The sequence below is a fragment of the Oncorhynchus tshawytscha genome, linkage group LG10, assembly GCF_018296145.1.
Source record: "Oncorhynchus tshawytscha isolate Ot180627B linkage group LG10, Otsh_v2.0, whole genome shotgun sequence".
In the NCBI taxonomy this organism is placed as follows: domain Eukaryota; kingdom Metazoa; phylum Chordata; class Actinopteri; order Salmoniformes; family Salmonidae; genus Oncorhynchus; species Oncorhynchus tshawytscha.
Genome location: NC_056438.1, coordinates 14,732,110 through 14,754,347, shown reverse-complemented (window position 1 = coordinate 14,754,347; position 22,238 = coordinate 14,732,110). Strand labels below are relative to the sequence as shown.

At 43.3% G+C, this 22,238-nt stretch overlaps 1 protein-coding gene and 1 long non-coding RNA gene across 3 annotated transcripts; both read right to left on the bottom strand.

Moving 5' to 3' along the window:
• Positions 1-2,151: 2,151 nt before the first annotated feature.
• On the bottom strand, positions 2,152-6,234 carry LOC112259797. Its single transcript, XR_002954927.2, has 3 exons — positions 6,197-6,234; positions 5,300-5,666; positions 2,152-2,514 (listed from the first exon to the last, which is right to left on the bottom strand). It is a non-coding gene; the product is annotated as an uncharacterized LOC112259797 (long non-coding RNA).
• A 2,111-nt stretch (positions 6,235-8,345) lies between these two features.
• Positions 8,346-14,762, bottom strand: LOC112259763 (C-type mannose receptor 2). 2 transcript variants are annotated; one of them, XM_024434396.2, is made up of 6 exons: positions 14,614-14,762; positions 14,411-14,468; positions 13,539-13,907; positions 9,788-10,129; positions 9,015-9,115; positions 8,346-8,711 (listed from the first exon to the last, which is right to left on the bottom strand). In XM_024434396.2, exons 2-6 carry the CDS (start codon positions 14,442-14,444, stop codon positions 8,595-8,597), a joined length of 963 nt encoding a protein of 320 aa, XP_024290164.2. In that variant the 5' UTR covers positions 14,445-14,468; positions 14,614-14,762; the 3' UTR covers positions 8,346-8,594. The 2 variants fall into 2 exon arrangements, with proteins under 2 accessions (XP_024290164.2, XP_042185439.1); XM_042329505.1 differs by having other exon boundaries at positions 8,346-8,699; positions 14,614-14,755.
• Positions 14,763-22,238: the final 7,476 nt, after the last annotated feature.

Genomic DNA, 22,238 nt, shown 5'->3' with positions numbered 1-22,238 from the left:
ACTAGGGTGGCTGGAGTCTTTGACAATTTTTAGGGCCTTCCTCTGACACCGCCTGGTATAGAGGTCCTGGATGGCAGGAAGCTTGGCCCCAGTGATGTATTTGCACCCTCTGTAGTGCCTTGCTGTCAGAGGCCGAGCAGTTGCTATACCAAGCAGTGATGCAACCAGTCAGGATGCTTCACGACTGTCTTGGTGTAATTGGATCATGTTAGTTTGTTGGTGATGTGGACATCAAGGATCTTGAAGCTCTCAACCTGCTTCACTGCAGCCCCGTTGATGAGAATGGGGCGTGCTCGGTCCTCTTTGTCCTGTAGTCCACAATCATCTCCTTTGTCTTGATCACGTTGAGGGAGAGGTTGTTGTCCTGGCACCACATGGCCAGGTCTCTGACCTCCTCCCTATAGGCTGTCTCATTGTTGTTGGTGATCAGGCCTACCACTATTGTGTCATCGGCAAATTTAATGATGGTGTTGGAGTCGTGCCTGGCCGTGCAGTCATGAGTGAACAGGGAGTACAGGAGGAGGCTGAGCACACACTCCTGAGGAGCCTCTGTCTTGAGGATCATCATGGCGGATGTGTTGTTACCTACCCTGGGGCGGCCTGTCAAGAAGTCCAGCATCCAGTTGCAGAGGGAGGTCCCAGGGTCCTTAGCTTAGTGATGAGCTTTGAGGGCCCTATGGTGTTGAAGGCTGAGCTGTAGTCAATGAATAGCATTCTCACATAGGTGTTCCTTATGTCCAGGTGGGAAAGGGCAGTGTGGAGTGCAACAGAGACTGCATCATCTGTGGATCTGTTGGGGTGGTATGCAAATTGGAGTGGGTCTAGGGTTTCTGGGATGATGGTGTTGATGTGAGCCATGACCAGCCTTTCAAAGCACTTCATGGCTACAGACGTGAGTGCTACGGGTCAGTAGTCATTTAGACAGGTTACCTTAGTGTTCTTGAGCACAGGCGCTATAGTGGTCTACTTAAAACATGTTGGTATTACAGACTTGGACAGGGAGAGGTTGAAAATGTCAGTGAAGACACTTGCTAGTTGGTCAACGCATGCCCACAGTACACATCCTGGTAATCTGTCTGGCCCTGCGGCCTTGTGAATGTTGACCTGTGTAAAGGTCTTGCTCACATCGGCTGCGGAGAGCGTGATCACACAGTCTTCCGGTACAGATGGTGCCCTCATGCATGTTTCAGTGTTATTTGACTCAAAGCGAGCATAGAAGTAGTTTAGCTCGTCTGGTAGGCTCGTGTCACTGGGCAGCTCTCGGCTGTGCTTCCCTTTGTAATCTGCAATGGTTTGCAGACCCTGCCACATCTGACAAGCATCAGAGCCGGTGTAGACTCGATCTTAGTACTGTATTGACCATTTGCCTGTTTGATGGCTCGTCGGAGGGCGTAGCGGGATTTCTTATAAGCTTCCGGGTTAGAGTCCCGCTCCTTGGCAGCGTCAGCTCTAGCCTTTAGCTCAGTGCGGATGCTGCCTGTAATCCATGGCTTCTGGTTGGGGTATATACGTACGGTCACTGTGGGGACGATGTCATCGATGTGGTGTACTCCTCAATGTCATTGGAGGAATCCCGGAACATATTCCAGTCTGTGATAGCAAAACAGTCCTGTAGCTTAGCATCTTCTTCATCTGACCACTTCCGTATTGAGCGAGTCACTGGTACTTCCTGCTTTAATTTTTGCTTGTAAACAGGAATCAGGATGATGGAATTATGGTCAGATTTGCCAAATGGAGGGCGAGGGAGAGCTTTGTATGCGTCTCTGTGTGTGGAGTTTAGGTGGTCCAGAGTTCTTTCCCTCTGGTTGCACATTTAACATGCTGATAGAAATTTGGTAAAACTGATTTAAGTTTCCCTGCATTAAAGTCCCCGGCTACAAGGAGCGCCGCCTCTGGGTGAGCATTTTCTTGTTTGCTTATGGCGGGAATATATCTCAATCAATGCTATCTTAGTGCCAGCCTTGGACTGTAGTGGTATGCAAACAGCTACAAAAAATATAGATAAAAACTCTCTCGGTACGTAGTGTGGCCTGCAGTTTATCATGAGAAACTCTACCTCAGGCGAGCAATAGCTCGAGACTTCCTTAGATATCATGCACCAGCTGTTGTTTACAAAAATACATAGACCGCCGCCCCTTGTCTTACCAGACACTGCTGTTCTATCCTGCCGGTACATTGTATAGCCAGCCAGCTGTATGTTGATATTGTCGTCGTTCAGCCACGACTCTGTGAAGCACAAGATGTTACAGTTTCTAATGTCCCGTTGGTAGTTTATTCTTCCCAATAACTTGTCCATTTTATTGTACAAAGATTTCATGTTTGCTAGCGGAATTGAGGGGAGTGGGGTTTATTCGATCTCTTTCTTTCTCTTGTTCGGAAGGCAGCCCACTAATGGTGGTCATCTATGATGATAATGTGTGACACGCTGGTCTCTATGCCCACCATGAAGGCCCAGGCTAGAGACAGGGGCTGCACCATGTACACACACAGCAACAGAAACTGAAAGAATGCTACCTGTAGAGGGAGAGAGAAAGGGACAGAGGGGGAGAGGGAGCGAGGGAGCGAGGGAAAGAGAGAGAAAGATTTAGATAAAACCATATGAACTGAAATATAATTCATATAAAGATACATTTAATACACAACACTTCAAGCAAGAGAGCTCCTCCACATTGTAGATCAATTTAAAATGGTCATAAATATGAAAAATAAACACACACTAGCGTAATCCAACGACACTATACACACTATACACATTTGAAATAGATATTTAGTGCAGAGTTTATTTTTCATATTTATGACAATTTTAAATTGCTGCAAATAATTGTATCAAACCACCTAAACACCTAATATGTCCTTTATTGAAATAAAGTAAGAAAATCAAGTGGGGAGACTGGCTAGTGGGAGGAACAGTAGGAAGGATGGACACACTGATTGAACCCTAGTCTCCATTGGGAAGATTTAAATGGTAATTGTTGAACATTTCTATTGTTTGTTTATACTTCCTATTTATGGAAATCGTCAATTGTATCAAATTAACTCAGCCTTCGCTGTTATTGACACCAAGGTAATGTTTCCATTATTTTCTCTCATGAGATGTCTGGAGGAGACACCAGCTTGGACTGATGCTGACCATAGGCTTCTGTGTGGCTATAATCATCCTCCTTCCACCTACAGAGAGCTGTGGTTGAGGGCTAACAGGCTACTGCTTCCCCCCACCGGAGATCAGGGTTTCATCCCTGGATTTAAAATGTCCAAATCATACACACGTTATAAATGCCTTGTGTACATCTCTGTAGCAGCAGCACACCCCCTCTGCTACACTATTCTGTGAGGACCGGCCACCCTCTCTGAGGTGCGGAGTGTTGTCTCATGTGATGTCGGGTGCAGGGTCTGATTGGTTCACAGGGATGGAATTAGCTGATCTGGAAGTGTCGTCAGGGGTTGTGTTGTTGTCGTGGTTATGGCTGCAGAGTGTTGCTGTGGAGTCCATCACGGCCAGATTAAAGTTGTGATTGTAGGGATTTGTTTTTCATTTCAAGGCGCCATTGTTAAAGTCTGTGATGAATTCATCATCGTCAGGACTGGCAGTGCATTTACAGTGCCTTGCAAAAGTATTCATCCCCCTTGGCATTTATCCTATTTTGTTGCATTACCACCTGTAATTGAAATGGATTTTTATTTGGATTTCATGTAATGGACAAACACAAAATAGGTGAAGTGGAGTGAAAAAAATAACATGTTTCAAAAAATGTCCAAAAATTCAAAACAGAAAAGTGGTGCGTGTGTATATGTATTCACCCCCTTTGTTATGAAGCCTCTAAATCAGATCTGGTGCAACCAATCACCTTCAGAAGTCACACAATTTGTTAAATAAAGTTCACCTGTGTGCAATCTAAGTGTCACATGATCTGTCACATGATCTCAGTATATATACACCTGTTCTGAAAGGCAACACCACGAAGCAAGGGGTACCATGAAGACCAAGGAGCTCTCCAAAGTTGTGGAGAAGTACAGATCAGGGTTGGGTTACAAAAAAATATCCCAAACTTTGAACATCCCTTGGAGCACCATTCAATCAATTTTTTTTTAAATGTAAAGAATATGACACCCCAACAAACCTGCCAAGAGAGGGCCGCCCTCCAAAACTCACGGACCAGGCAAGGAGGGCATGAATCAGAGAGGCAACAAAGAGACCAAAGATAGCCCTGATGGAGATGCAAAGCTCCATTGCAGAAATTGGAATGACTTTCCATAGGACCACTTTAAGCCGTACACTCCACAGAGTTGGGATTTATGGAAGTGTGGCCAGAAAAATGCCATTGCTTAAATAAAAAAATAAGAAAAACACGTTTGGTGTTCACCAAAAGCCATGTGGGAGACTCCCAAAACATATGGAAGAAGGTACTCTGGTCAGATGAGACTAAAATGTAGCTTTTTGGCCATCAAGGAAAACGCGATGTCTGGCGCAAACCCAGCACCTCTCATCACCACGAGAACATCATCCCCACAGTGAAATATAGTGGTGGTAGCATCATGCTGTGGGGATGTTTTTCATCGGCAGGGAAACTAGTCAGAATTGAAAGAGTGATGGATGGCCATAAATACAGGGAAATTCATGAGGGAAACCTGTTTCAGTCTTCCAGAGATATGAGACTGGGACGGAGGTTCTGCTAAAGCAACACTCAAGTGGTTTAAGGGGAAATATTTAAATGTCTTGGAATGGCCTAGTCAAAGCCCAGACCTCAATCTAATTGAGAATCTGTGGTATGACTTAAAGATTGCAGTACACCAGCGGAAGCCATCCAACTTGAAGGAGCTGGAGCAGTTTTGCCTTGAAGAATTGGCAAAAATCCCAGTGGCTAGATGTGCCAAGCTTATAGAGACATACCCCAAGAGACTTTTTGCTGAAATTGCTGCAAAAGGTGTCTCTACAAAGTATTGACTTTGGGGGGAGGGGGGTGAATAGTAATGCACGCTCAAGTTTGTTTCACAATAAAAAGTATTTTGCATCTTCAAAGTGGTAGGCATGTTGTGTAAATCAAATGATACAAACTCCCAAAAAATGAATTTTAATTCCAGGTTGTAAGGCAACAAAATAGGAAAAATGCCAAGGGGGGTGAATACGTTCGCAAGCAACTGCATCCACATTGAATTTTCACAGTGTCTGGTTTGAATTCAGTGCCATAGTTATCACCAGGGGGTGGGGCTCCAGAGATTCTTTGAAAGGCAATTGGGACTTGAGTGGTTCTGGGGCTAGCTCCACCCTAGCCACGCCCAACTCTACAGACACGAGGCTCACCATGTACTGATTGGCTCTTGGAATCTCCGCTGACCTCATCTCTGATGTCATTACTGTGAGTCCTGATACCAAATGTTTTCACTGTGATGTCCTTCCTTTTCTTGCTGTCACCATCCTCTTCTTCCTCTGCAATCAGACATTCTCTAGAGTCAGCATTGTCTGTTGTGCTGCTGGACAAATCTGTCAGCTCCAGGCTTGGCTCTCTCGTCTCTTCCCTTGACTCCGTCTTCCCTGTCTCCACCACAAGCGAACCCACTACCAGTCCTGTTCATGTCTCCAGTCCTGTTTCCCCCAACCACCAAGTATCCTTAATGGTTGTCTTGCATGGTGGTTCAATCCTGCATCCCTGTCCTTGTTGCCAGGGATACTGAAGGACAAAGGAGGGACAGAGTCAGGGCATAGTCCATTCAGGTTCTCTGAGTAACTTTGATATTTTACAATCATGATGTTGTCTTCCTTGGATGACTGACTGTAAATCCATGTAATCCATGTAATCCTCAGTGCTAAATCCTGCTAACCATAACTACTAATGCTAACCGGGCCCAAATGCTATAACCACGTCTAATATGCCAACCAGTGCTAACCAGACCATAATGCTATAACATTAACCACTTCTGCTATGCTATATGTAACGACATTCAGAGGTAGTGACACTATAACTGATTTAAGTATTTTTAGCCAGATCCTAAATCTAATTGTATGTTCCGTGCTTCTACACCTGCATTGCTTGCTGTTTGGGGTTTTAGGCTGGGTTTCTGTACAGAACTTTGAGATATCAGCTGATGTATGAAGGGCTATATAAATAAATTTGATTTGATTTGATTTGATTCCTTTTGATGGCATAGAATGCCCTTCTTGCCTTGTCTCTCAGATTGTTCACAGCTTTGTGGAAGTTACCTGTGGTGCTGATGTTTAGGCCGAGGTCTCTCTCTCTCTCTCTCTCTCTCTCTCTCTCTCACACTCTCTCTTATTCTCTCTCTTTCTCTCTCTCTGTCAAAGACCAATATGTGGATGAGGAGAATTGTAAACAAATGAACAAAAACTACAGTTCAAATAATATGTTACACAAATGACAAAAAAACAAATGACACGAAAAGCCGTTTCCACATTTCAAATCATATTTTAGGCCTAAATAAACGTTTACATCTGGGTATCTTCCCTTGACTCTCTAAGTTCCCGCAGTGACACCAGGCTACACTGGGAAGAGAGCATGAACAGATGACTTCCTTTGATACAAAGATCACGGCTATCAGTTATAAAATATCAACAACTGTTAAAACTGTTCAAGTTTTTTTTTTAAAGTAGCTTACCTGTCTTTCAAGTTGTTTTATGTTAGTCTGGCTGACTGCGTCTCTCCCTCCCCCTCTTTCTCTCTCTTTTGCCCTTCTTCTTCCACTTTGCTGCTCTCTGTCGCTCACACATCCATCCCTCATTTGCCTGTCCTCCTTTTTATGACATTTATCTATTTTCCTCCTCTATCTCCTCTACCCTATTGTTCTTTTCCTTTTAAACATCTTTCTTTCTTTCTGTTCAATTGAAACCCAACAAATCTGAACTGAAACCATTCATCTGGTCCAGCAGACAATCCTTATCTGACCTCTTCTTGAACACAGAAATAATAGTAAGTATAACTCAAGTTTTAAAGTAAGTTTAACTCTTCAAATAATCCAGTGTTATAAATATTTCTACAGTTTGTCAACCTCGGTATTAAAAGCAGAAACCATGATCTCCTCACCTCTTTCTTCCTCTCTCTATCTCTCTCTCTTTCTCTGTCTCTCTATCGAGAGTCTCTCTCTCTCTCTCTCTCTCTCTCTCTCTCTCTCTCTGTGTGTGTTGCCTATTCTTCAGGAAGGTTCCTGAAATAGTTCTCTTTTTCCTTACCCAAACTTGACTAACCGGTCCTAGATCATCACAATGAATAGAATGCCTACCAGATCATGGGTGCCAAACTCAATCCATGGAGGGCCGAATGTCTGCTGGTTTTTTGTCTTTTCCTTTCAATTTGTGTCCAATTACAACCTAGACAACCAGGTGAGGGGAGATCCTAATTAATCAGTGACATTAATTAATGAATCAATTACAAGGGAAGAGTGAAAACTCTCCATGGAATGAATTTCACAACAATGTCCTACATCATCAGGAGCTAGGTAATGAAATGTCTTGAATAGAATAGAATTTATTCTGTTGTCTTGCATGTCAGAATCAATTGTATTATCAGGTCAATTCTCCTTAAATGTTACATTTTCTAAATATAGCCAGTCATTGAATGTGTAACAAGGGCAACAGATGCACAAGGTAAACTGTAGATTATATGACTTCACATGTGTATCCTAGGAAGAAAAACATACACAGTAAAACCTTATCAATGAAATAATCTTTAATGCTGTAAAACATATTAAAATCCCATAATTATTCAATACACAATCAATCACATAATAAAGCAATCAATCAACTGATCAACAAATTAGATTTAAAATCAACCATTTATATATTCTCCCTGTGGGGACTGTTATGTTAAACCTACCTGAAAAAAAAACGACAGAATAAAAACAGAGATGCAACTATTTCCCCTTTAACCGACAATGTAAATTCAAACTCACTCTTTCATGTTAAGGTACAGTAGTTGTTTACAGTTAGAAACAACAAGAAAAAGAAATAGATTGAATCAATAACAAGAAAGCTGAAACTTTTAGATATTTCTTGGAAATACAGTTTGAACAATAAGTGTGAAAACAATCCAGATGCAATTTGACAGTATTAATATGTAACTGTTGTTGGCTACTGAGTATAAAGAACAGGATTCAAAGAATATACGTTTTTATTTTAATATGTAAAAGTTGGGAGAAACGAAGGGTACTTGAACGACTATATTTAATTTCTACATTGGTTAAAATGAGGTTAAGGTTAGGGTTAAGGGATTGGTTAAGGTTAGGGTTAAGGTCAGGGTTAGGGAGTTGGATAAGGTTAGGGTTAGGGGTTTGGTTAAGGTCAGGGTTAGAGGGTTGGTTAGGGTTAGGGGGTTAGTTAAGGTTAGGGTTAGGGGGTTGGTTAAGGTTAGGGTTAGGGGTTGGGTTAAGGTCAGGGTTAGAGGGTTGGTTAGGGTTAAGGTCAGGGTTAGGGGGTTACTTAAGGTTAGGGTTAGGGGGTTGGTTAACGTTAGGGACACGGTAAGGGTTAGTTTTCAGGGTTTTGATTAGTCGGGCTGTCAATGGGATGTTGGTCAGAAAAGTCCCCATAGTCTCTACTGTAATGGTATTTACAGTTCCAGCTTAATACTCGGTTGAGTTTCTCCTCTTTAATTCTTCTTTTCTTCCTTGTGGAAGATCTTCCCATCAGGCTGCTCCTTCCATCTCAGTTTGACGTCATCAGAAATCCCCTTCTCCCTCAGCTCTTTCCTTATCTGGAACACAAACTAGTCTGACTAGTCTACCAACTATGCAGCCAGTACTGGCTAACACTTTACTGTATTCCTCATTCATAAAGCCTTTATAACAGCTACATAAGAAATTATAGCATCAGTCATAGGCGGTAATAAACATTATGAACAATAGCATAATATGTTTTAAATGTACTGTACTTGTAATGGTCGTTATAAATGACAGGTACTACATCTGTAGTCAATGGTATATATTATGGCCAGATACTGCAGTAACCCTTCATCACTTGTACTAAACTGGCTCTAATTTTTCAACGAGGAAGAGAAGGTGAAATTCACCTGCTGCAAGATGGCCTCCTGAATGGCAGGATCAGTCAGGTCCATGTTCTGGTCCTTTGGGGTCAGCTTCACTCTCACCACCTGCTGTGTCTTCACTGGAGCTAACAGAGACAGACGGAGACAAAGAGACAGCCGCATGTACCTATACAAGACGCAGGCCTCCTCATTGTCCCTAGAATTTCAAAGCAAAGAGCAGAAGGCAGGGCTTTCTCTTATAAAGCAACATTTTTATGGAATGGCCTGCCGATCCATGTGAGAGACGCAGACTCGGTCTAAACCTTTAAGTCTATACTTGACTTGAGTGGGTTGAGTCACTGACATGATCGTCTTGTCTGGTTTTTCTCCCCCTCGGTCTTGTGCGGTGGGGAGATCTTTGTGGGCTATACTCGGCCTTGTCTCAGGGTAGTAGGTTGGTCGTCTGTTGATATCCCTCTGGTGGTGGTGGTGGGGGGGGGGCTGTGCTTTGGTAAAGTAGGTGGGGTTATATCCTGCCTAGTTGGTCCTATCTCAGTAACCAGTATCTATCCTGCAATAATCTATGTGCTGGGGGGGCTAGGGTCAGTCTGTCCTATCTGGCGAAATTCTCCTGTCTTATCTGGTGTCCTGGATGAATTTAAGTATGCTCCCACTGATTTCCTCTCCCCTTCTCTCCATTTCCCTCTCATCTCCCAGAGGATCTGAGCCCTAGGACCACACATGGACAGAGACACAGATCCTTCTCAGCAGTGTTTGTGTACTGAGGATGAATGTGATAAAAAAGGAGCATAACTCACCACCGTAGCAAATGAAGGGACTGTTTATGTAACACTGCATATCATCCCATCTTCCCAAGTTATTCAAACTTGTTGAGGCACAGTCCTGATTTCCTTTGGAATTGTTGGGCTTTTCCTTTATCCAGTATGTGAATGAGGAGTTACTTCCGGCCGACCACTTCCAGGAGTCTCTGAACAGGCCGATCCACACTTCTTTGGCAGCAGCCACTGTCACTACCTCATGGTTCTGAGTCTGGTTCCTCACACTGGCCAGGTCTGTGTAGTACTTCCTGCAGTAACTCTGCGCCTCGTGCCACGTTTTAGCCTCATTAATGAAATGGAAAGACTCCTTAGAATTTTTCACTGTAATGTAAGTATGACATTAAGTCAGATTGTGTGTTATTCTGATGGAACTACTACAGTATCGTATTTCCCTGATCAACAGATATTTGCTGAATATTTTGATATACATGTATTACACACTGCTCAAAAAAATAAACGGAACACTAAAATAACACATCCTAGATCTGAATGAATGAAATATTCTTATTAAATACTTTTTTCTTTACATAGTTGAATGTGCTGACAACAAAATCACACAAAAATTATCAATGGAAATCAAATTTATCAACCCATGGAGGTCTGGATTTGGAGTCGCACTCAAAATTAAAGTGTAAAACCACACTACTGATCCAACTTTGATGTAATGTCCTTAAAAACAAGTCAAAATGAGGCTCAGTAGTGTGTGTGGCCTCCACGTGCCTGTATGACCCCCCTACAACGCCTGGGCATGCTCCTGATCAGGTGGCGGATGGTCTCCTGAGGGATCTCCTCCCAGACCTGGACTAAAGCATCCGCCAACTCCTGGACAGTCTGTGGTGCAACGTGGCGTTGGTGGATGGAGCGAGACATGATGTCCCAGATGTGCTCAATTGGATTCAGGTCTGGGGAACGGGCGGGCCAGTCCATAGCATCAATGCCTTCCTCTTGCAGGAACTGCTGACATACTCCAGCCACATGAGGTCTAGCATTGTCTTGCATTAGGAGGAACCCAGGACCAACCGCACCAGCATATGGTCTCACAAGGGGTCTGAGGATCTCATCTCGGTACCTAATGGCAGTCAGGCTACCTCTGGCGAGCATATGGAGGGCTGTGCGGCCCCCCAAAGAAATGCCACCCCACACCATGACTGACCCACCGCCAAACTGGTCATGCTGGAGGATGTTGCAGGCAGCAGAACGTTCTCCACGGCGTCTCCAGACTGTCACGTCTGTCACATGTGCTCAGTGTGAACCTGCTTTCATCTGTGAAGAGCACAGGGCGCCAGTGGCGAATTTGCCAATCTTGGTGTTCTCTGGCAAATGCCAAACGTCCTGCACGGTGTTGGGCTGTAAGCACAACCCCCACCTGTGGATGTCGGGCCCTCATACCACCCTCATGGAGTCTGTTTCTGACCGTTTGAGCAGACACATGCACATTTGTGGCCTGCTGGAGGTCATTTTGCAGGGCTCTGGCAGTGCTCCATTTTCTGTCCAAAAATGATGAATCCATGCTTTTGTCACTTCTAGGTTAGACTACTGCAATGCTCTACTTTCCGGCTACCCGGATAAAGCACTAAATAAACTTCAGTTAGTGCTAAATACGGCTGCTAGAATCCTGACTAGAACCAAAAAAAATGATCATATTACTCCAGTGCTAGCCTCCCTACACTGGCTTCCTGTCAAAGCAAGGGCTGATTTCAAGGTTTTACTGCTAACCTACAAAGCATTACATGGGCTTGCTCCTACCTATCTCTCTGATTTGGTCCTGCCGTACATACCTACATGTACGCTACGGACACAAGACGCAGGCCTCCTAATTGTCCCTAGAATTTCTAAGCAAACAGCTGGAGGCAGAGCTTTCTCCTATAGAGCTCCATTTTTATGGAACGGTCTGCCTACCCATGTCAGAGATGCAAACTCGGTCTCAACCTTTAAGTCTTTACTGAAGACTCATCTCTTCAGTGGGTCATATGATTGAGTGTAGTCTGGCCCAGGAGTGGGAGGGTGAACGGAAAGGCTCTGGAGCAACGGACCGCCCTTGCTGTCTCTGCCTGGCCGGTTCCCCTCTTTCCACTGGGACTCTCTGCCTCTAACCCTATTACAGGGGCTGAGTCACTGGCTTACTGTGTCTCTCTCATGCCATCCCTGGAAGGGGTGCGTCACCTGAGTGGGTTGATTCACTGATATGGTCATCCTGTCTGGGTTGGCGCCCCCCCTTGGGTTGTGCCATGGCGGGGATCTTTGTGGGCTATACTCAGCCTTGTCTCAGGATGGTAAGTTGGTGGTTGAAGATATCCCTCTAGTGGTGTGGGGGCTGTGCTTTGGCAAAGTGGGTGGGGTTTATCCTTCCTGTTTGGCCCTGTCCGGGGGTGTCCTCGGATGGGGCCACAGTGTCTCCTGACCCCTCCTGTCTTAGCATCCAGTATTTATGCTGCAGTAGTTTATGTGTCGGGGGCTAGGGTCAGTTTGTTATATCTGGAGTACTTCTCCTGTCCTTCTCGGTGTCCTGTGTGAATCTAAGTGTGCGTTCTCTAATTCTCTCCTTCTCTCTTTCTTTCTCTCTCTCGGAGGACCTGAGCCCTAGGACCATGCCCCAGGACTACCTGACATGATGACTCCTTGCTGTCCCCAGTCCACCTGGCCGTGCTGCTGCTCCAGTTTCAACTGTTCTGCCTTATTATTATTCGACCATGCTGGTCATTTATGAACATTTGAACATCTTGGCCATGTTCTGTTATAATCTCCACCCGGCACAGCCAGAAGAGGACTGGCCACCCCACATAGCCTGGTTCCTCTCAAGGTTTCTTCCTAGGTTTTGGCCTTTCTAGGGAGTTTTTCCTAGCCACCGTGCTTCTACATCTGCATTGCTTGCTGTTTGGGATTTTAGGCTGGGTTTCTGTACAGCACTTTGAGATATCAGCTGATGTATGAAGGGCTATATAAATACATTTGATTTGATTTGATTTGCTCCTCCTGCTCCTCCTTGCACAAAGGCAGAGGTAGCGGTCCTGCTGCTGGGTTGTTGCCCTCCTACGGCCTCCTCCACGTCTCCTGATGTACTGGCCTGTCTCCTGGTATTGCCTCCATGCTCTGGACACTACGCTGACAGACACAGCAAACCTTCTTGCCACAGCTCGCATTGACGTGCCATCCTGGATGAGCTGCACTACCTGAGCCACTTGTGTGGGTTGTAGACTCCGTCTCATGCTACCACTAGAGTGAAAGCACCGCCAGCATTCAAAAGTGACCAAAACATCAGCCAGGAAGCATAGGAACTGAGAAGTGGTCTGGTCACCACCTGCAGAACCACTCCTTTATTGGGGGTGTCTTGCTAATTGCCTATAATTTCCACCTGTTGTCTATTCCATTCGCACAATAGCATGTGACATTTATTGTCAATCAGTGTTGCTTCCTAAGTGGACAGTTTGATTTCACAGAAGTGTGATTGACTTGGAGTTACATTGTGTTGTTTAAGTGTTCCCTTTATTTTTTGGAGCAATGTACATTGTTTCAGGTGTCGAAAGCATTCAACAGTGATGCTGGCCCATGTTGACTCCAGTAGCCAACTCCAGGCTTTAAACATCCTTCTTTATCCTGTCTCCTCCCCTTCAGCTACAACGATTGACGTGGATTTTTACCATTGACATCAATAAGGGATCATATCTTTCACCTGGATTCACCTGGTCAGTCTGTCATGGAAAGAGCCAGTGTTCCTAATAGGGTTACTTACTGCCATTGCAGATGAAGAAATGTTGAATGTTACACGGGGCATCATTCCATTGACCACTGCGTCTCATAAATACACAGTCCTCCTTCCCTCCGTCATTATTGGGTTCGGTCTCTTCCCAGTTGACATATCCCTGAATGTAATCTCTGTCTGCCAGAGACCACTGCCACTCTCCCTTCTGCAGCCCTATCCAGGCTGATCCATTATAACCACTGTCTACAGTGTTGATCAGCCTCTTCATATCCTCCATGTTTTCTATGGTGGCCAGGTCAGTGTACTTCTCTCTGCAGTATGTCTGTGCTTCAGTCCAGTTCTTATTCATGTTCACAAAGTGATACTCATGAGCAAGGCATGAGGAGAGAGTGTAGAGCCCTGTGGAGAAGTCCATTATCTCATTCATATTTTCACTGTAGTGTCTATGTGAGGAACATTATCTACATGTTGGAAGTACTGGTTCAATAACAACCTTTACGAGAGGAGTGGGCTGTTTTTTCTATCGGACCCAAATCCCTGATGCAAATTCAATACATTTAATAAATACATTCTACGTCACATCTTGAGACTTTGGTATCAAACTTGACTGTCTTGCAATGTTAGAAGAATAAACAGGCTTGCAATTGAGCTTTGTGCCACGGTGTGCTCTCCATGCAGTGTGACGCTGACAAACAAACAGCTCACTTTTTGACCAGCATACCTGTACATATAAATGTTTCTACCAAACAAATGATGATATTTTCTAACTACTGTAGCCTATAGATATCCGTTCCAGTGCAATATGTGAAAATACTTGTAAATGGAAAATTCTGCCAGATAAATGTTGTCAACTAAAATCTAAAATCTGGATTTAAAAACAAAACCTTAATAAAGACACTGACCAGAGAGAAACAGGACCAGCACCTTCTTGTTCATGACGTAATAACAGACCTCTTGTACCTACAGACCAAAGGTGAATACATTTAGACATGAATGTTGTCATCCTCATCACCCTTAAAATATGATACATTTTATGAATTATGTGGTTATCACTTTTGTAAAGAAAACCTGCTAGCTTTCCTCTGTACTGGTGAAATGTCCTTACCTGATCTGGTACTGTGGAATCTGTTCATCTGAACCTCTCTCTGAATGGAGCACTGTCTAGAATCCCTGTCAGAATAAAGTTGTTGACAGTACACCTATTCATCTCTGTGTTCATCACGTTTTAGTGTGTTAAAGAACACGTCACCATTCTCTGTACCACCAGTTCACAACAGAGATAGTGAAAGGAGTAGTGTTAGCCTTTTGCATGTTAGCCTTTTGCATGTTAGCCTTTGCATGTTAGCCTTTTGCATGTTAGCCTTTTGCATTTTTTTGTCCCTTCTGAAAAACAGCTTCTATCTCAAGGCCAGACTGTTTAACAGCCATCACTAACATTTAGTGGCTGCTGCCAACATACTGAATCATCTCTAGCCACTTTAATAATGAAAAATGTATGTTATAAATGTATCACTAGCCACTTTAAACAATGCCACTTTATATAATGTTTACATACCCTACATTACTCATCTCATATGTATATACTGTACTCTATAACATCTACGGCATCTTGCCATCTTGATGTAATAAATGTATCACTAGCCACTTTAAACAATGCCACTTTTATATGTTTACATACCCTACATTACCCATCTCATATGTATATGCTGTACTCTATACCTTCTACTGCATCTTGCCTATGCCGTTCGGCCATTGCTCATTCATATATTTTTATGTACATATTCTTATTCATTCCTGGCTCTTGACCGTTGCCTCTCCCAAGTCCGTACAGGAGTTCCAGCGATGGGACAAGACTGTAACTACCAATTGGGGAGGAAAGGGGTAAAAATGTTTAAAAAAGGCAGGATGTCAATTGTGGCTTACGATTAAGGTTTCCAGTCTAATCCAACCCAAACTCTAAACTTAACCTAACCCTGACCTTAAACTTATTGCCTAAACTTAACCCATAAAATTAGTTGAAGTTGGGGTTTGCCCTAGGCACTGATCGTGAGTAATGGTTAAAGTCATGATTGAGGGAGAGGAAGCTGATCCAAGATCTTTATTGCACCTGGGGGAAACTTCACTCCAGAGTGTCTTTTAGTCCTATGTAAAACATGGCAGCCACAGTCAAATGAGCGGACTGTCGTCAAACATTTCAACAGCCATTTGCATCAGAGGCTAATTTAACAGTTCCATGGTATTGTCGGTCAATATTTAGAGAAACTATTCTTGCTTTAAAAAAAAAATCTATCTGACATTTTCTTCTTAACTGTTGTGTCACCAGGCTCTACAGTTCTCGATTACGACAGCAGACTACACCTTTTATCTGTTACGCAGTTTAGTTGTGCAAAATAAGCTCACCCTTTTTCTGTGTAGGTCCGGGGTGACGTTTCCCCTAGGTACAGATCTAAAGGTTCTACAGCTGCAAAATCCAGAGCATCCGATCTGGTTGCATTACTGCCTGGTACGGCAATTGCTTGGCCTCTGACCGCAAGGCACTACAGAGGGTAGGTAGTGCGTACGGCCCAGTACATCACTGGGGCTAAGCTGCCTGCCATCCAAGCCTTCTACACCAGGCGGTGTCAGAGGAAGGCCCTAAAAATGTTCAAAGACCCCATCCACCCCAGTCATTAAATCAAATGTATTTATATAGCCCTTCTTACATCAGCTGATATATCAAAGTGCTGTACAGAAACCCAGCCTAAAAACCCCAAACAGCAAGCAATGCAGGTGCAAGCAATGCAGTCATAGACTGTTCTCTCTACAGTGGCACCAGAGTGCCAAGTCTAGGACAAAAAGGCTTCTCAACAGTTTTTACCCCCAAGCAATAAGACTCCTGAACAGGTAATCAAATGGCTACCCGGACTATTTGCATTATGTGCCCCCCCAACCCCTCTTTTTCACACTGCTGCTACTCTCCGTGTATCATATATGCATAGTCACTTTAAATATACATTGATGATTTTCATGGGCCTGTATGAAACATCATCATATGCAAATGATACAGGTAAGAGATGGGGTGTAGACAATGGCACTGTGAACTATTTGTGACAGACCGTTTTGCATGGATAGCATGAACATCATAAACAGAACTGGGTTCAAGAGGAGAAGAGAGAGATGAGGTGTTGAGAGAAGTGAGAAGAGAGAGATGAGGTGTTGGGAGAAGAGAGAGAGATGAGGTGTTGGGAGAAGAGAGGAAGAGAGAGATGAGGTGTTGGGAGAAGAGAGAAGAGAGAGATGAGGTGTTGGGAGAAGAGAGAAGAGAGAGATGAGGTGTTGGGAGAAGAGAGCAGAGAGAGATGAGGTGTTGGGAGAAGAGAGAGAGATAAGGTGTTGAGAGAATAGAGAGATGAGGTGTTGGGAGAAGAGAGAAGAGAGAGATGAGGTGTTGAGAGATGAGGTGTTGGGAAAAGAGAGAAGAGAGAGATGAGGTGTTGGGAAAAGAGAGAAGAGAGAGATGAGGTGTTGAGAGAATAGAGAGGTGAGGTGTTGGGAGAAGAGAGAAGAGAGATGAGGTGTTGGGAGAAGAGAGAGAGATGAGGTGTTGAGAGAAGAGAGAGATGAGGTGTTGAGAGAAGAGAGAGATGAGGTGTTGGGAGAAGAGAGAGAGATTAGGTGTTGAGAGAAGAGAGAGATGAGGTGTTGGGAGAAGAGAGAAGAGAGAGATGAGGTGTTGGGAGAAGAGAGAAGAGAGACATGAGGTGTTGGGAGAAGAGAGAAGAGAGAGATGAGGTGTTGAGAGAATATAGAAATGAGGTGTTGGGAGAAGAGAGAAGAGAGAGATGAGGTGTTGGGAGAAGAGAGATGAGGTGTTGAGAGATGAGGTGTTGGGAGAAGAGAGAGAGATGAGGTGTTGAGAGAAGAGAGAGATGAGGTGGTGGGAGAAGAGAGAAGAGAGAGATGAGGTGTTGGGAGAAGAGAGAAGAGAGAGATGAGGTGTTGAGAGAATAGAGAGATGAGGTGTTGAGAGATGAGGTTTTGAGAGAATAGAGAGATTAGGTGTTGGGAGAAGAGAGAAGAGAGAAGAGAGAGATGAGGTGTTGATAGAAGAGAGAGATGAGGTGTTGGGAGAAGAGAGGAAGAGACAACAACACAGTAATACAATAAGAACACAAGTCTGAACTACAATAATTGTTTGTCCTCTTTGTACACAGGTAAGATTTGCTGTTTCAGGAAAATAAGATACACATTGACATAGTGCATAGAACTATGCTGCCCTACCAAGCAAAAAGGCAGTAACTGCTCATTACGTGGAACTGAGAAAAATTGCTTGTATTTACCCTGGTTTCACAGTAACTTTATGCAGTTACTGCTAACATGACCCCCGTTTTCTCCAAAACACAATACAATAGAGGCAGGATACTTGTAGAGGCAGGATACTTGCCCCCCATTCCCTGTATAGTGCACTACTTTTGGACAGAGCCCTATGGGCCCCATGTAATTGTTCAATTTTGTTGATGATGATGATGATTCTACTGCTGGTGGTGATAGTGATGATTCCACTGCTGGTGGTGATGATTCTACTGTTGGTGGTGATGATGATGATTCCACTGCTGGTGGTGATGATTCTACTGTTGGTGGTGATGATGATGATTCTACTGCTGGTGGTAATGGTGATGATTCCACTGCTGGTGATGATGGTGATGATTCCACTGCTGGTGGTGATGGTGATGATTCCACTGCTGGTGATGGTGATGATGATTCCACTGCTGGTGGTGATGGTGATGATGAGTCCACTGCTGGTGGTGATGGTGATGATGATTCCACTGCTGGTGGTGATGATTCTACTGCTGGTGGTGATGATTCTACTGCTGGTGGTGATGGCTCTACTGCTGGTGGTGATGATGATGATTCTACTGCTGGTGGTGATGGCTCTACTGCTGGTGGTGATGATGATGATTCTACTGCTGGTGGTGATGATTCTACTGCTGGTGGTGATGATGATGATGATTCTACTGCTGGTGGTGATGGCTCTACTGCTGGTGGTGATGATGATGATGATTCTACTGCTGGTGGTGATGGCTCTACTGCTGGTGGTGATGATGATGATTCTACTGCTGGTGATGATGCTACTGCTGGTGGTGATGATTCTACTGCTGGTGGTGATGATGATGATGATTCTACTGCTGGTGGTGATGGCTCTACTGCTGGTGGTGATGATGATGATGATTCTACTGCTGGTGGTGATGATTCTACTGCTGGTGGTGATGATTCTACTGCTGGTGGTGATGATTCTACTGCTGGTGGTGATGATTCTACTGCTGGTGGTGATGATTCTACTGCTGGTGGTGATGATTCTACTGCTGGTGGTGATGATGATAATGATTCCACTGCTGGTAATGATGATGATTACACTTCTGGTGGTGATGATGATTACACTTCTGGTGGTAATGATGATTCTACTGCTGGTGGTGATGTTGATGATTCTACTGCTGGTGGTGATGATTCTACTGCTGGTGGTGATGATGATTCTACTGATGGTGGTGATGATTCTACTGCTGGTGGTAATGATTCTACTACTGGTGGTGATGTTGATGATTCTACTGCTGGTGGCGATGTTGATGATTCTACTGCTGGTGGTGATGGTGATGATTCTACTGCTGGTGGTGATGATGATGATTCTACTGCTGATGTTGATGGTGATGATTCTGTTGGTGGTGATGGTTATACTGCTGGTGGGGATGGTGATGATTCTACTGCTGGTGGTGATGATGATGATTCTACTGCTGATGTTGATGGTGATGAGTCTGTTGGTGGTGATGGCTCTACTGCTGGTGGGGATGGTGATGATTCCACTGCTGGTGGTGAGGATTCCACTGCTGGTGGTGATTCTACTGCTGGTGGTGATGATTCTACTGCTGGTGGGGGTGGTGATGATTCTTTTGGTGGTGATGATTCTACTGCTGGTGGTGATGGTGATGATTCTACTGCTGTTGGTGATGGTGATGATTCTACTGCTGTTGATGATTCTACTGCTGCTGGTGATGGTGATGATTCTACTGCTGCTGGTGATGGTGATGATTCCACTGCTGGTGGTGATGTTGGTGATTCTACTGATAATGGTGATGATTCTACTGTTGATGGTGATGATTCTACTGTTGATGGTGATGATTCTACTGATGGTGGTGATGTTGGTGATTCTACTGCTTATGGTGATGAACACCTCCAAAGTACATCCAACCACCAAAGTACATCAAAGTACATCTAAAGTACATCCCAAACATGAAGCATGGGGGTGGTAGCATCATGCTGTGGGGGTGCTTTGCTGCAGGAGGGATTGGTGCACTTCACAAAATAGATGGCATAATGAGAAGTATGTGGAAACATTGAAGCAACATCTCAAGACATCAGTCAGGAAGTTAAAGCTTGGTTGTAATTGGGACTTCCAAATGGACAATGACTCCAAGCATACTTCCAAAGTTGTGGCAAAATGGCTTAAGAACAACAAAGTCAAGGTATTGGAGTGGCCATCACAAAGCCCTGACCTCAATCCCATTGTAAATTTGTTGGCAGAACTGAAAACGTGTGTGCGATCAAGGAGGCCTACAAACCTGACTCAGTTACACCAGCTCTGTCAGGAGGAATGGGCCAAAAGGCTACCCGAAACATTTGCCCCAAGTTAAACAATTTAAAGGCAATGCTACCAAATACTAATTGAGTTTATGTACACTTTTGACCCATTGGGAATGTGATAAAAGAAATAAAAGCTGAAATAAACAATTCTCTCTACTATTATTCTGACATTTCACATTCTTAAAATAAAGTGGTGATCCTAACTGAACTAAAACAGGGAATTTTTGCTCAGATTAAATGTCAGGAATTGTGAAAAACTGAGTTCAAATGTATTTGGCTAAGGTGTATGAAAACTTCCGACTTCAACTGTAAATAGAAGCATGTATCTAATATGTGGCTGTTGTGTTCAGTGATATAAGCAAATAATTGCCGGGGCGATTAATTGAAGTTTTCATGTATTTAAATGTTTGTATCAACAACATTATTCCTTTCAACATGTATTTGTTTCAAATAATGAACATGGTTTAGTCAAGTATATTATTCCAAGCCTGCATTCTATTGACTTACAAAAGAAGCACCAATGAGTTAGCCAGCCAACTTTGAATAAAGACTGATTTTCAGGTACATTATGTTTTTGGTTTAGACCATGCCCATTTCAAGCTTATCTTTCTAAAATATATAGTTATTTTAGAATATTTAGGCATGTTTGTGGCTAACGCATTGATTCTGCTTGGCAGTATACCCAATCTGGTCTTTTCTAAATAGAAGCTTAGCTTTAGGTGTTTTAATTTAATTGTGCAGAAACCATACAAATGTGTGACATAAATTCTCTACAAATTGATGTACTCCCCTGTTAAAACATTGAGACCGAGTTGGGAAATAATGTAATTAATGTATGAACATTATATAGAATATGAATAAATGAAATAACCTGAGAAATATCAGTATTCATAAGACCAGGATAGACCATAACTACTGTGATACTGCAGTGTTCTTTCTCACACCATGTCCAAGAAAACTAAAATGTACATCTGCCCCCAAATAATAACTTGAACTAAATAATCTCACCCCTAGCCTGGTAACCTGACTCAGTTAGCCAGCTAACGTTGACAAAACACCAGATATAACTATTGATTTTCTGGTTCATTAAGAAATCTCAACTTAGATCTGTGTTTAAGGTTGTTAAGTTAATTACACCATGCCCATTTCAATCTTTCTCTTTCAAAAAATAAATGAGGTTATTTTGAAAATATTTCAGCAAGTTATCCATCTCTTACTATTGTTGTCAACATAGTAGAGGAATTTGTTTATTTGAATCTATTTTAGTCCCCAATGGGGCATAATCTTCCAAGAGTCCATGAAAAACAGAAATTGATTAGAGGACCATATTTTGTCCACTTGACATGGCTGGGGAGGAGGCATAACCTCTTTGTAATGGCTAGCCTAAATAAGTTCACGAGTAAAATTGTGCTTAACAGATTCAACCACCAAGACCAGGGAGATTTTCTAATGCCAAGCAAAAATGGGTTAATATTGTTTTAAATGCAGACTGTTGTGGTAATTTCCTGTATTACTAAGTGAAAGGAGAGTTTACAAACCACACACAAGTCAGAGTAATACTTTAAACTTCATCTTTTAATAATATGAGCTTCACCATAGCCCTGTGACTCTCAGATCAATTCAGAGTCTATAAATTAATTATCTGAGAGTGTCAACATAATGGCAACTGAGATCTTTTATGGCAAAGATCCACCCCCTAGTTAGACATGACAAACCACAGATCTTAGGAACTGTTCACAAAGAAAGACTTTTACTTGAGAGAGAAGTATCCCATAGCCAGACAGCATTAGCTATAAATTATCGTTCAGTTTGCTCTCTAAGACAAGGTTCTACTTCTCGTTCTTGGTACTTCATATTACCAAACAATTATCTCATCCAATGGCATATATCAATTGTCAATTCTAGATATTCCCATCTCACACACAGCTCCTCCTGGACAAACTCAAGGAGAGTAGTGAGCCTCTAGGTCATATACTATATCAAGATAAGTTTCGACATCAGAGGGGACATACAATGGTTCCAGACACTGCCATACTCCTCCCCCCAATGGGAAAAGTAGGGAGTGACTGGTGTACAGACATTGTGGAGCCAACTAACTGGTTCCCCATTAATCACGCC